The sequence below is a fragment of the Stigmatopora argus genome, chromosome 8 (assembly GCF_051989625.1).
Source record: "Stigmatopora argus isolate UIUO_Sarg chromosome 8, RoL_Sarg_1.0, whole genome shotgun sequence".
In the NCBI taxonomy this organism is placed as follows: domain Eukaryota; kingdom Metazoa; phylum Chordata; class Actinopteri; order Syngnathiformes; family Syngnathidae; genus Stigmatopora; species Stigmatopora argus.
The window spans coordinates 1,065,447-1,078,592 of NC_135394.1; the positions used below are offsets into that span (position 1 = coordinate 1,065,447).

The 13,146-nt window shown below is 39.1% G+C and overlaps 1 protein-coding gene across 3 annotated transcripts in view; it reads left to right on the plus strand.

Moving 5' to 3' along the window:
- The window catches only part of hps3 (HPS3 biogenesis of lysosomal organelles complex 2 subunit 1), a 36,665-nt gene that overhangs the window by 3,459 nt on the left and 20,060 nt on the right, over positions 1–13,146 (plus strand). For all 3 annotated transcript variants that reach the window (XM_077607964.1, XM_077607966.1, XM_077607965.1), the window contains exons 4-13: positions 2,775–2,868; positions 3,862–3,935; positions 4,171–4,383; positions 4,552–4,609; positions 4,938–5,020; positions 8,073–8,196; positions 8,425–8,575; positions 8,662–8,744; positions 8,846–9,017; positions 10,040–10,121. In XM_077607964.1, the coding sequence (XP_077464090.1) occupies positions 2,775–2,868; positions 3,862–3,935; positions 4,171–4,383; positions 4,552–4,609; positions 4,938–5,020; positions 8,073–8,196; positions 8,425–8,575; positions 8,662–8,744; positions 8,846–9,017; positions 10,040–10,121 (1,134 nt within the window). The remainder of the gene's footprint in view (positions 1–2,774; positions 2,869–3,861; positions 3,936–4,170; positions 4,384–4,551; positions 4,610–4,937; positions 5,021–8,072; positions 8,197–8,424; positions 8,576–8,661; positions 8,745–8,845; positions 9,018–10,039; positions 10,122–13,146) is intronic.

Here is a 13,146-nt window from a genome sequence, read left to right on the forward strand (position 1 = left end):
TAATCGAGGCAAATGTCTTGATAAATTCCACCGCGGCTTTCGAATTGGAACTATCTTTTATCCACAATAAAAGAAGGCTCTCCATCTCGGCATGAATGTCACTGCGCCGGTGGAAAATTATAGTTAGTCCTTTGGAAGGCCTCTTCTCCTTAATTGCGTCTTTCTGCTTAAGGATGGTTGATATGGTTGACGTATTCTTCTTGTATTGCCGAGCATGCTCGATGACATGTACACCACTCTCATATTTTTCAATTATTTTGTGCTTAATGTGGATTGTCAACGGTCGCCTTTTCTTTGCAAAACTCTGCCGATCCCTTGTTGTTTACTTTGTATGTAAATGTAGTATGCATTGACCAATGTGGAAAAAAACGAGGGGGGGGGGGGGGGGTGCAAAGTTCCGCCCCGTGCTCGTAGATATATTTCATACACGAAAGAGATGTGGCAAGACATTTCCATGGCCACCTGACTTGGTCGCATCTCGAAATTTTGATCGTATCTAGGGCGAATTATTCGATCGAAATTTTCATCGTATCTTGAGCATCTCGTAGGTAGAGCTGATTGTAGGTCGAGGTACCACTGTATCAGATATGGAGTGTTCCCTTTACACTGTGCAGTGGTACCTCGACATACGAGCACCCCGATATACGAGCAATTCGAGATACGAGTAAAATTTTGAGCAAATAATTATCTCTAGATACGAGACAAATTTCGAGCAAATAATTATTTTTAGATACGAGACAAATTCCGAGCAAATAATTATCTCTAGATACGAGACAAATTTCGAGCAAATAATTATCTCTAGATACGAGACAAATTTCGAGCAAATAATTATCTCTAGATATGAGACAAATTTTGAGCAAATAATTATCTCTAGATACGAGACAAATTTCGAGCAAATAATTATCTCTAGATACGAGACAAATTTCGAGATACGAGAAAGCCAGGTGGCCAAGACATGAGAGGCTGTTTATGATTTTAGCGCACTGTCTTTTTTGCCGCATCTCTTTCGTGTATAACAGATATCCATGAGCACTGGGCGGAGTGTTGCATTTTTTTCAGTGTTTTTTTTCCCGTCACTCAGCACGAATGGCGGCGCGATCGCTAATACGAGGAGTATATATTACTTCTCGTTGGCAAGTGGTCGTGCGTTATCCTATTGTGAGGACATTTGTGTGCATCATTTTTGGAATATTTTGAAGGGAATACAAAAGCAAACAGCCCATCAATAGTGAAAGTCAGGGTGGAGGCGGGGCAAAAAGAGCCAACCCGGGAGAAGAATCGTATCAAACTTTAATACAAATTTTGAATTAAGTTTAGTGTAAGGTTAGATTAAATTTATTTTTGAGTGTGTCTGCATCGTAATCCAAGTTCATTTAAATTTGTTTATGTTATGAAACGAGCGTGTTGCTGTGCTAAAAGCGCCCCCCCCCCCTACGCCCCCCCCTCTCTGTCCGTCTCTCTCTCCCCCTTCGAAATCCGTATAATTTTAGTACTATTAAACACATTTTAGTAATATTAAACCACTAGTTATGTGTTACTTTGTTAATAGATGGCGAATTATTTTGTTTTTAGTTCATTTCAGTGGGAAATGTTTGTTCTTTCAAGTTACGAAAATATCGACATACGAGCTCAGTCCTGGAACGAATTAAGATCGTATCTCGAGGTACCACTGTATTTGCAAAATGCACAAATAATCAGGATTATCCCCCAAATCTGAATTGATCTTTTTCTTAATTGTACGTTGCTTTAGAGTGCTTAATCAACCTAGTGTGTATGTTTTCGGGATATGTGATGATACCCTAATACCAAAAGAAAATCCTTGCAGCCACAGGGAGAATGCAAACTCGAGATAGAAAGGATGGGGCTTGGGTCTGAACCCCTCTTCTATCAATTGTGAGGTAGACATGCAAATGAGTCACCCATTTTCCACTTTCTTGACAACTCAAGTAAAAAAAAAAAATCTACCGCATGTTAAATTTTAAGCAGCCACCTAACATGATCAACCGCTCTTTTGGCTCTGCTGACATTTATGGTATAAGCAATTAAAAATCATATAGATGAAAGGGGTGGCAACTTTCTTCTGTAGCATAATTGCATAAAAGGATATTATTTCGGTTATTTGTGTGTGTGCGACCTGCTGATAGAATGGTTAGCGCATCGGCCTTACGGTTCTGAGATCAAAGTTCAATCCCAGGTTTGGACCTTCCTGTTTGAGGTTTGATTGCTTTCCTGGGGTTTTCTCTGGATACTCCAGTTTATTCCCACATCCTTAAAGCATTTGTGGTAAGGTGGCACTCTAAATTGCCCCTAGATATGAGTGTGAACATTAATGGTTGTCTGTCTTCATGGCCCTGCAATTGGCTGTCGCATGCCTGGTGCCCGTTTTTGATTGGGATAGGCTCCAGCACCCCCCCAAACACTGAGAATAAACGAATGAATGAAAATAAATTTGCATCTGTCTGCGTCACTTGTATGTAATTAAATAAAATAATAATGATGACAAATACATAACAATTAATTAATACATTATATTGTTAGATTATGACATTTATAAGCTTGCACCACAGAAAAATTGGAACAAGCCTCAATATTTCAGAAAACAAGCAAAAAATCAAAAAAAGAAGAGAATCAATTGATAAAAATATGTTCTTTTAGTGTACAACAACATGTTGCATTGTATATGTACTTTATTTTTATATAGGCACACCTTCCAAGAGCATCCTAGAGCCTTCTAGTGTAGTGCCGAGTGATGGGTTATTTTGTGTGAAATTCAGGTGGAAGCATACAGTCTGGATCAGGAAGGCTGCCCACTTATCTGCCGCTTTGCGACCATGGGCACTGTGAGGAGCATCCTACACAGCAACATTGGTATGTAGTATCTTTTTCTTCACCGTCTTCCGATAATAAGATCATTACAGTGGTACCTCGACATACGAGCAATTTGAGATACGAGTAAAATTTCGGGCAAATATTTATCTTTTGATCTACGAGCAGACAGTGGACGTGCGATGCTGCTCATAAGAACATCATGGACACTGTCTCTATCCCCGCAACTCCATCGTGTAATGTCTCTGGTCGCAACTCCCTCTTTGTAAGGTCTCTGCGAGCACTGGGCGGAGCTTTGCATTTTTTCTGTGTTTTTTTTCCCCGTTAGCCCGTTAGCTCCCGTTGGCGGAGCGATCGCTAATACGAGACTACTTGTCGTTGGCAAGTGGTCGTGCGTTATCCTATTGTGAGGACATTTGTGTGCATCATTTTGGGAATATTTTGAAGGCAATACAAACTCCAACAACCCTCGATATTGACTGAAAGTTAGTGTGGAGGCGGGGCAAAAAGGGCCAACCCGGGAGAAGAGAGGTATCAAAATGTCAAACAAAATTAGAATTAAGTTTAGTGTTGGGTTCGATTAAACTTATTTTTGAGTGTCTGCATCGTAATCCAAGTTCATTTAAATTTGTTTATGTTACGTTACGATAGCGTTGCCGTGCAAAAAGCACACCACCCTCTCTCCGTCCGTCTCTCTCTCTCCCCCCTTCGAAATCCGTATAATTTTAGTACTATTAAACACATTTTAGTAATATTAAACCACTAGTTATGTGTTACTTTGTTAATAGATGGCGAATTAGAACAAATAAAACATTTCTTCCAATCCAATATCCTGTTTTTGGTGTTTTTTCAAAGGTTTGGAACAAATTAATTTGTTTTTAGTTCATTTCAATGGGAAACGTTCGTTTGAGTTACGAGAAAATCGACATATGAGCTCAGTCCCGGAACGAATTAAGCTCGTATCTCGAGGTACGACTGTAATTAGGTTAATGGTTTAAATGTATGAGCAAGAGAGATAACCTCGGCTCCATTTAGGGGACTATCTGGTCACAATTGAAGAAAAGAACAGCAGCACCTATCTGAGAGCCTACACCAACTGGCGTTACCAGGTGATATATAAAACATTGACTTTTTCTTCAGTTTGTGTAAATTATCTGGTTATAACAAAAACACCTCGAAAGCTTTTTCACACTTTACAATGTGATGTGAAGAGATTTAATGAAATTGTCTGTTTGGCTTAAAAAATATTTGGCTAAACTTATGAAATAGCTTTTCCAGTCATATTTTTGTATAGCACATTATACTTATATACTATCCATTTCAATGCATGCATCACATCACCAGGCTGAAGAAAAGTCTCGTGTTGGTGTACGCTTGTTGGGCCACCTACTTCGAGGAGCGTCTCAACGGGGTGAAGTACAGATGGAGATAATTGAGATTCCCCTCTCAGAACTTCCTGTTGCTGTTGCGTGTTGTCCAGTTACAGGTGACCTCTTGGTTGGCTGTGAGAAAACCTTGGTTTTGTTTACCTTGAGAAGACAGAACCATCCAAACGTGGTAAAAATGCTGTTCTAGTACTCTTTGTTTGGCTCAAAGTTATTTAACATAATGTTGTTTTGACTTTTTGTAAATACATTTTCCTAAATGCCCTAACCCTGCTTTCCTAGACAAAGTGATTGAGTGTATATTATTTTTTTAAATCAAAGTTTAAATTGTTATTTTCAGACTCAACAAAACATACAACCACCTTTAAACACTCAGCAGAGTTCCAGTCAGAATCAAGGTAACACTCAAGTATGCAACAATAGTTTGGGGTTCACAACAAATGGTTAGCTTTCATGAAGGATGTGTTGATGGCTTTATCCTTTATGTTTTTTTTGGGTTAACTTTTTATTCCACTATTAAGATTAAGGCTTCCAAGATTAGTGATAATCACATTCATGGACAATTAATTTAATATAGGTGACATCAAGTTTTATTTTTTTTGTACTTTATTTTTCTCTCAAAACTACAGAGTAGCCTTAAGTCATATAAAATGGATTAATTGACTTGTCTATATCTGATAAGTCAAGTTTTTTTTTAATTCTTAGGTCTCATGTTTTACCCTCCAGATCCGACCTCAAATCAAATCGGTTCTTTTCTTGACTTTGAACGCTCTGTCATCCTTCATCTTCCATCAACTAAACCTGAACAGGTATTGTAACATTTGGCTTATGTTTATCCTTATTAAACTGTTTTTATTATCTCAGATTAGTGGTTCTCAAATTGTGGATTGAGTACCACGAATGGTATGCAAAAGCTTGAATTAAATGTTTAATCCACTACAGTGCATTTATCATTTATAGTTTAGTTGTATCAAACTTTAACTACATGATACATTTAGAACTACTTAGGAACAGTAATATATTTGGGAGATGGAAAAAGTCATATTTCTGCTGCTGGTTCAGCGGACCTCATGAAGTGCTTGAACTGACAACAATGAATCCAATGTTGTCTGCTGCTGCACGTGACACTGCTGCCTGCAATAGCCTAAATTCAGTGGTGGTCCGTGAATTTCCTAGTGACGCCCTCAGCTGTCGGAATCAATCCAACCCTCAAAAACTATTTTATGGCTATAAAACCTCTACTGCAGCTACAGCTGCAACACATAAAAAATCATCTTTACAACGTCTTTTTCTTGAGTCTGTATCCGTTTTTGCTACCGCAACCAAGATGGCAGCCGGTGGCGGTAGCTCCGTCCACTCTTGCTCGTTTTGTGTTTTTGCTGCTTTTCTTTCTTAATGATTTGATTTGGTGATTCTTAATGATCCCATTTGCTTTGCTTTGTATTTTGTGCTTTTGCTTTGTTGTTCTGCGGCCTTTGCGACTGTACTGTCTAACTTGTAAAACTGTGTAACTATGCCTTTCCTGTATCTGCATTCTCACCCTCTTGCTACTATCACAATGAAATTTCCCGAATACGGGATGAATAAAGTTATCCAATCAATAATAACCTCATACAATTGAAATAGTATTTAGGAATACAGCCATATTTTACTCAACAAAAATCCCTTTTAACTGTACACAATAGCCATCCTCCTTTCTTTCCTCCTTTTCTATCGCCATCAAAGCTAATGCCGAAAATCGAGCCTGTCCTGTCGTATTTCTGGCATAAGTTTTTGATCGATTTAGTGATGAAAATGTTCGTTCCCGGTTGTGACAGGTTTGCTTGCTTTGGAGTTGTCCGACCTTTCTTAATGATGTCCAGCTTTTGAAAAATCTGTCTTGAAAATGGCTTTGACAGTAAATCTGCAAACAAATCCATTTCTTCTCCTCCTTCAGCCATTGCGGGTTGACAAACCCGCTATTAAATCAACACAACAATATAGTATTTGCTTGTGCAGATCGCTCCAGATACAATTTGGTAGCTCTGGCTGGTCCAATCTATCACTAGCCAATCATAGTTGGTGAAAGCAACGACATATCCGTACGCCTGCGAGAAGGCCTTGATGTCACCAAATCGAATTCTGATTGGTTAAAGCAACAGTCTTATCGACTTTTGTTTTTAATGCAGCAGAGCCTGCAGAACTGATAGTGAAGGCTTTGAGGCAGATTTCTGACCATGGCAACAAATAATGGCTGAAATGTGATTGGTTAAATGCTTCAATATGAAATCACACATCTGGAAGCAGTGCAACCAGGGGGAAAAGCAATGAAAGGAAGCTAACAGACAATTTGGAATTATTTAATAAGTATTCATGGACAAAATATAATTAACATCAGTCTGTGATTCAGATATTTCTTAGGCCAGCAGAGAAGGCCTTGAAGGCCCTGGCGACACACTACTGCCTAAATTACATAAAACACATGTACCTACGTACATGCGAGAGATTTGGGGGATTGAGGGTTTTAATTTTGTGGCACACCTTGATGGCCATGATGTATAATTAGTATGCCTAGAAAAAATGTTTTCACAAAAATTAATGTTTACGCGTAGGATTTAGGAAAAAGTAGCACCAAGAAGGTCAGTACTAGTAATGCTTTGAGTAATTTTAATCTCTAAACAAATTTTCTGTAAACTTGCCTTTGCTTATTTTTAGCATTTCTGATAACTGATCAGTTTGGTCACTATGGAATGTCAATAGTTTTTCATCTCTTTTGTGTCTGCCTTAGAAGTCATAAATGCATGCATTTTTTGATTGTGGTCGAGTGTTTGTCTCATAGGCAGGCCTTCAGAAAGGCTATATCACAAGTAAAGTAGAGGTAAGACCAGGCCGACAGAATCCGGCCCGACCTGACTGGGCCCCCGGGTATTAATTTTCGGCCCGGCCTGGCCCGAGCAATTAACATGATTTAGATTAGATTAGAACTTTATTTCATCCCATATTCGGGAAATTTCTTGCTGGCAGTAGCAAGACAGACACAAGGCATTGTATACCTAGTTAAGAAACTGGAGCCACACAGGAATTTGCAGGCCTGAGCCCAAAGCAAACCCAAAGTTTCATATTTTATTTGTGAGGAAGGCGGCCCGGCGGATCAGTGGTTAGCGCGCCAGCCTCACAGCTCTGGGGTCAGTTTTCCTGTCTTTAGTTTATCCTTAACTTCTTGCGGCATTCACTTGACGTGCGCAGAGTATGCTCTGGCTCTGCGGCTACGCCTCCAATTGCAATTACATTAAAGCGCGTTTTATCCAAAATTCCAAATTATTTATTTTATAACAAGTATTCCTTAGTTTAGTATCCACACATTGTTTTAGTATACATTTTTATAAAAATTTATTTATTAAAAAAAAAAAAAAAAAAAAAAGGCAGCGACAGAGACCACATATCTTTATAGTATGGATTTTTTCTTTCAGAGAGAGAGAAGCCCGGTCCGACCCGAACCCAAAGTAATGATTGACATTTTTGGCCTGACCCAACGCGAATTTCGGGTCGGGTTTGGGCTCAAGATCTTACCTCTAAGTCAAAACAAGCAATGCTCTTCCAAATTTCTTAATTAATAATATTGCTTTGGTGCTTCAGCAATCAGTTAGGTTTTTGGAAAGGAAAGGAACAAAAGACAATTATAAACACTTGTAATGCAATTGCGTTCTGCTCGTACCAAGACATATAACATCACATGCTAGAATGGGGGGTTATGGGGCGAGCTGCCTCTCGACTTCCAGACTTTCGGATAGGTAGTCGGGTATTGAGTTGAAAGCTATTAAGTACTGTAGGTCTATGTAAGCTACAACTTTATTTATTTAAATATTTCTTGCACCCCTCAAGGTGGTACTTTGTGCAGGATATGTAGCTATCCAAGCTGACCTGGAGGTTCTGGTCCTTAAACTGGAAGCTGATTACAAGCCGAATAAACTGGAACTGGAAGAGTCATTGGAGAAACCAATAGATGGTGATTAAATACAAAGCTTTCTGGGGGTTCATTGTTACAGAACACAAAGCTAGAATAGTTTTAAAATGTGTTGCTGCTTTTGCTGTTCAATATTTAGTCTGATAAATGAAGACATTGAGAAAGTCTAAGTTGCAAGAAGTTTGGCAAGACAAAACTTAATAAACAAACAAACTGTCTTGTGACTTTAAGAGTGCTTTTTTCCTCCTTTAAACAAATGTTTGTGCACAGATGTTACTGAAGATCAGGCTGACTTCCTAATTCTTCCAAGAGACCAGGAATTGCTTGGTGAGCGAGCTAAAGACTGTGACATACCTGTCACCATCGAAAAAACGGGGCTTGAGGACAAAGGGCAAAACACGTTCTCCTATGTTTTGTTCAGGTTTGTTTGCAAGTGTCTTGCGTTGTTCAGAAGAGCTTTTATTTCTTATTAAACTGTTTTTCCTCTGGTTATATGTCCTACCTTAGGCGTTTTACTCCAGATTACCTACAGGGTTTCAGTGTGGAGGAGACGCGCCTTCACTCCCTCAAACTCCAACCATTATTTACAGGTGAGTTAAATGGGTCAAGAATCAGTTACGTAGTTCTTTGACTGATAAAAGATGTTTAAATTCCCAGAAAACATTTGAGAATATTTATCATGTGCATGCAGGCTGTCAGTCTCCGGTCGAAGAGCCAGCTTGTGTGTTCTGCTTCTTTTCTCTTCCCACAACTGGCTACCTGTATAGCCTAAAAGGCGGGGTTGAACTTATCTCGATTTACCAGTATCCAGAGAAGGTCATGGAAGCAGTGCTGACCGATCACCTGCTACATGTCATTACCCAGTAAGTCTTACTTACAAAGTTTTTATTTCCCTAATATTAGCCTGCTTAATATTACAAGTACAGTGTCTCCTCAGTTTACTATGGAGTTCCACTACGTAACTCTAATGATTATGGGCATTAGAATACTCTGACACTGCATTGAAGTCACAGTTGCATTTGATACTAGTCCATAGAAAAATGGAGTATAAAAATACTATATAATGAAGTACAAACTGCAAGTACAGGTAACCAGGCTTTTTGTGAGAATTGATGGACAGTCATACCTTGATATATGAGCTTAATGTGTTCCCGGACTGTGCTCGTATGACGATTTACTTGTACAGTGGTACCTCGACATACGAGCACCCCGACATACGAGCATTTCGAGATACGAGTAAAATTTCGAACAAATAATTATCTCTAGATACGAGAAAAATTTCGAGATACGAGAAAGCCAGGTGGCCAAGACATGAGAGGCTGTTTATCATTGTAGCGAACTGTCTTTTTTGCCGCATATCTTTCGTGTATAACAGATATCTACGAGCACTGGGCGGAGCGTTGCATTTTTTTCAGTGGTTTTTTTTCGTCACTCAGCATGAATGGCATAGCGATCGCGAGTACGAGTATATATTACTTCTCGTTGCCAAGTGGCCGTGCGTTATGCTATTGTGAGGACATTTGTGTGCATCATTTTCGGAACATTTTGAAGGGAATACAAAAGCAAACAGCACATCGTTTAGAGAAAGTCAGGGTGGAGGCGGGGCAAATACAGCCAACCCGGCCCGGTATCAAACTTAAATACTACAAAATTAGAATTAAGTTTAGTGTAAGGTTATATTAAACTTATTTTTGAGTGTGTCTGCATCGTAATCCAAGTTCATTTAAATTTGTTTGTTAATAAACGAGCGTGTTGCTGTGCAAAAAGCGCCAACAGCAAACAGCACATCAATAAATACACTGCATGGTGATGGAGGTAAAGAAATTTAACCATGTCACTGGTATATTTCAATATTTTTACTCATATTTCTTTGATTGTGTACTAGGAATGCTCTGCAGTGCTTCACAGTGCGTTGTGCAGCAGTTGCAGCCAGGTTTGAGGACCCCTACATCGATACCACAATGAGGGTAAGAGTAATGAGAAAAAAACTCCTCTGCAACATCAAAAGGAACTTACAGCCAATAATCCATTTTTCACAGATTTTCTGTAGGTACACTAATCCCTTGTTTTTCGTGCATAATGTAGACAGGAGATGATAATCGAAAAATCCCAAAGTTGGATCACCTTTATTATTACTATATTACTACATGTTTTCAGGCCTATACAAAAATACTAGTACACAAGTACAATTATCAAGAAGTGTATTTATTAAATATTACAGTTATATAAGCATATGAAAAGACTGAAGTATTAATATATAAATATAATGTATATTTAAAAAATTGTAAATACTTTACTCACAGTGAAAATGCCGTATTTTCACACCAATAGGGCGCACTTAAAAGTCTAAATTTTTCTCTATAATGGTCGATGTGCCCAATTAGTCGATGGGCCTTGTTTGTGCACTAAATTCAAATTTTTGTATGACCGTGGCCGCTTGAGTGACTGGTTTTATTTCATGCCGACACGGTACTTATTGCGATCAACACAGCGGACGTTCACCCTAAAAATAGCTTCCTCGCGCATTCCAAGTCTCATCTCATCTCATGTTCTGAACCGCTTTATCCTCATTAGGGTCGCGGGGGGTGCTGGAGCCTATCCCAGCTGATTCCAGGCCAGAGGCAGGGGACACCCTGGATCGGTGGCCAGCCGATCGCAGGGCACAAAGAGACGGACAACCCTGCACACTCACACCCACACCTATGGGTAATTTAGAGTGTCCAATTTCTTCGGCGCATCGTTCTTGTGCGGTAAAGTTGTTCTTCTTTGGCAATGAGTGCCACCCAATTTTGCGTTGAAGAAGAAGCGGTGCCCTGACTTCCCCCATTTTTCATCTCTTGTCTTTCAGTTGTGATTTCAGCATGAAATTTGATATTTTTATGTTTTTTTTAATACTTAATCTAAAATCCGCGATGTACTTCACCGCAAATGTTGAAGCCGTGAAGTGGTGAAGGATCACAGTATTTTTCTGTTGAGGCGTTTGGAATTGTCATTTAATTGTCATGCTAGAGTTGCTTTCCCATTCCCTATATTCCAACGTTTTTCTGAATGTGCTTAACATAATTTTAAGTTTTAGTGTGTTTACCTGCATGTTTGCTCAGCTGCTACTTGCATACCTCATTGGTATATGTCTTTGCATTTCTTCATTTTGAATAAATGTCCTATCTTTTTTCTTTGCATACATACATGTATACATTTGCCTACATATTTCACACAATATTGGTATACCTTTGTAATTTTTTTTCAGTATTAAACATTGTGGAAAGAATTATTGTTATTCAATGTTAAATATGCTTCCACTAATGAAAAATCCAAGTCCCTGAGACAATTTCTGGAACCAATTAATTTAGTAAATAGAGGTTCCACTGGGGAGGCCCGGTGGAGCGAGTGGTTAGTGCGTCAGCCTCACAGCCCTGGGTTCGAATCCAGGTCATGTCCATCTGTGTGGAGTTTGCATGTTCTCCCCGGGCCTTCGTGGGTTTCCCCCGGGTACTACAGATTTCCTCCCACATTCCAAAAACATGCATGGTACGCTAATTGGACACTCTAAATTGCCCCTAGGTATGGGTGTGACTGTGCATGGTTGTGCGTCTCCTTGTGCCCTGCGATCGGCTGGCCACCGATTTAGGGTGTCCCCTGCCTCTGGCCCGGAGACAGCAGAGATTGGCTCCAGCACCTCCCGCGACCCTCATGAGGATAAAGCGGTTCAGAAAATTAGATGAGATGAAATGAGCTACCACTGTAGATAAAATAATGACTAGTGATCAAAGCTGCTCGTTTACATTGGTTCAGTCAGCACATACCAACTGCTATGTGTTCCAGTGATGTAACGTAAGCAAAGTCACTGGAGACAAATTCAAGATTGGAAAAGGCGTAACCTCTGTCACTTATAATGTTTGAACTATCCTCCATAGTTAAAAAGACGTGAATGGGATTCTGTCAGCATATTGCAATAATGATCCAATTTGTCAAACGCATACTTCTGTATAGTATTGGTTAATTCTTTAAACTTTATCAAAGTTTTTTTTTTCAGTAACAAACAATTGAAAAGCAGAAAACTGCTTTTCTTTAACAAATACTATTCATTACTTGCATCCGGAAACAATTTTTTGGGAATTCCTAGCTAAGTCTACATATATCATGTTTAGAATAGCCCAACATTTTGATATTATGATGATGGTAGATGCATCTGACACGCCCAATTCTGTATCCTTTGTCTATGGTTGCAGTTTGCATTTTAAAAAAAATCATGCGTTATGGGATCTTGATGGATGATTATGAAATACTGTATTTCTCTCTAAAAGAAGGAATGACGTTACAATGTCACTAATGTCAAAACCTACCATATACAGAGCTATTTAACTAGCAACACAATTGCATGAAAAGACATTTAAAAAATTACACACAACACACTAGGGCACACTCATCACACTTATGCATAACAAAACTGTTTAAGATGGTGAAAACTTACTTTATTTCCTCTTTGGTCTTGGCTCTTCCTTACTTTTCATGAATGCATACTTGGCATAGTTTGGCTCTGGGTACTCTGGCTACTAGCCCAATCATGAACAGGGACATACCGTATTTTCCGGGCTTTAAGTTGGAGTTTTTCTTATTTTTTGGCTTGGGGTGCGACTTTTACTCCAGTATGACTTATGTATAAAATTATTCACACAATATGATATCATTCCACCTGTTATTATTGAACTAGGCCTGTGTTGCTCATTTCAAAATTGGAAGTGGGTGCACTTTTAGCTTATCCTCTCAGTGGTCGCCACAGCAAATCTGTAGTGTTGCCTGTAGCTTATAAAAATAAAACTGAGAAGGTCTTAAGAAATAACATTTAATATGAAATAATATAAAGATGGTCCTGCACTTTGTTGTGATAATATTCGTAAGGCTGTGTTCTTCTTTCGGCAGTCGGCTATTTATACTTCCAACGTAGGTTGCACACAGACAGAGGTTTGAGACGTAAAAACGTCTTTGCTGTGT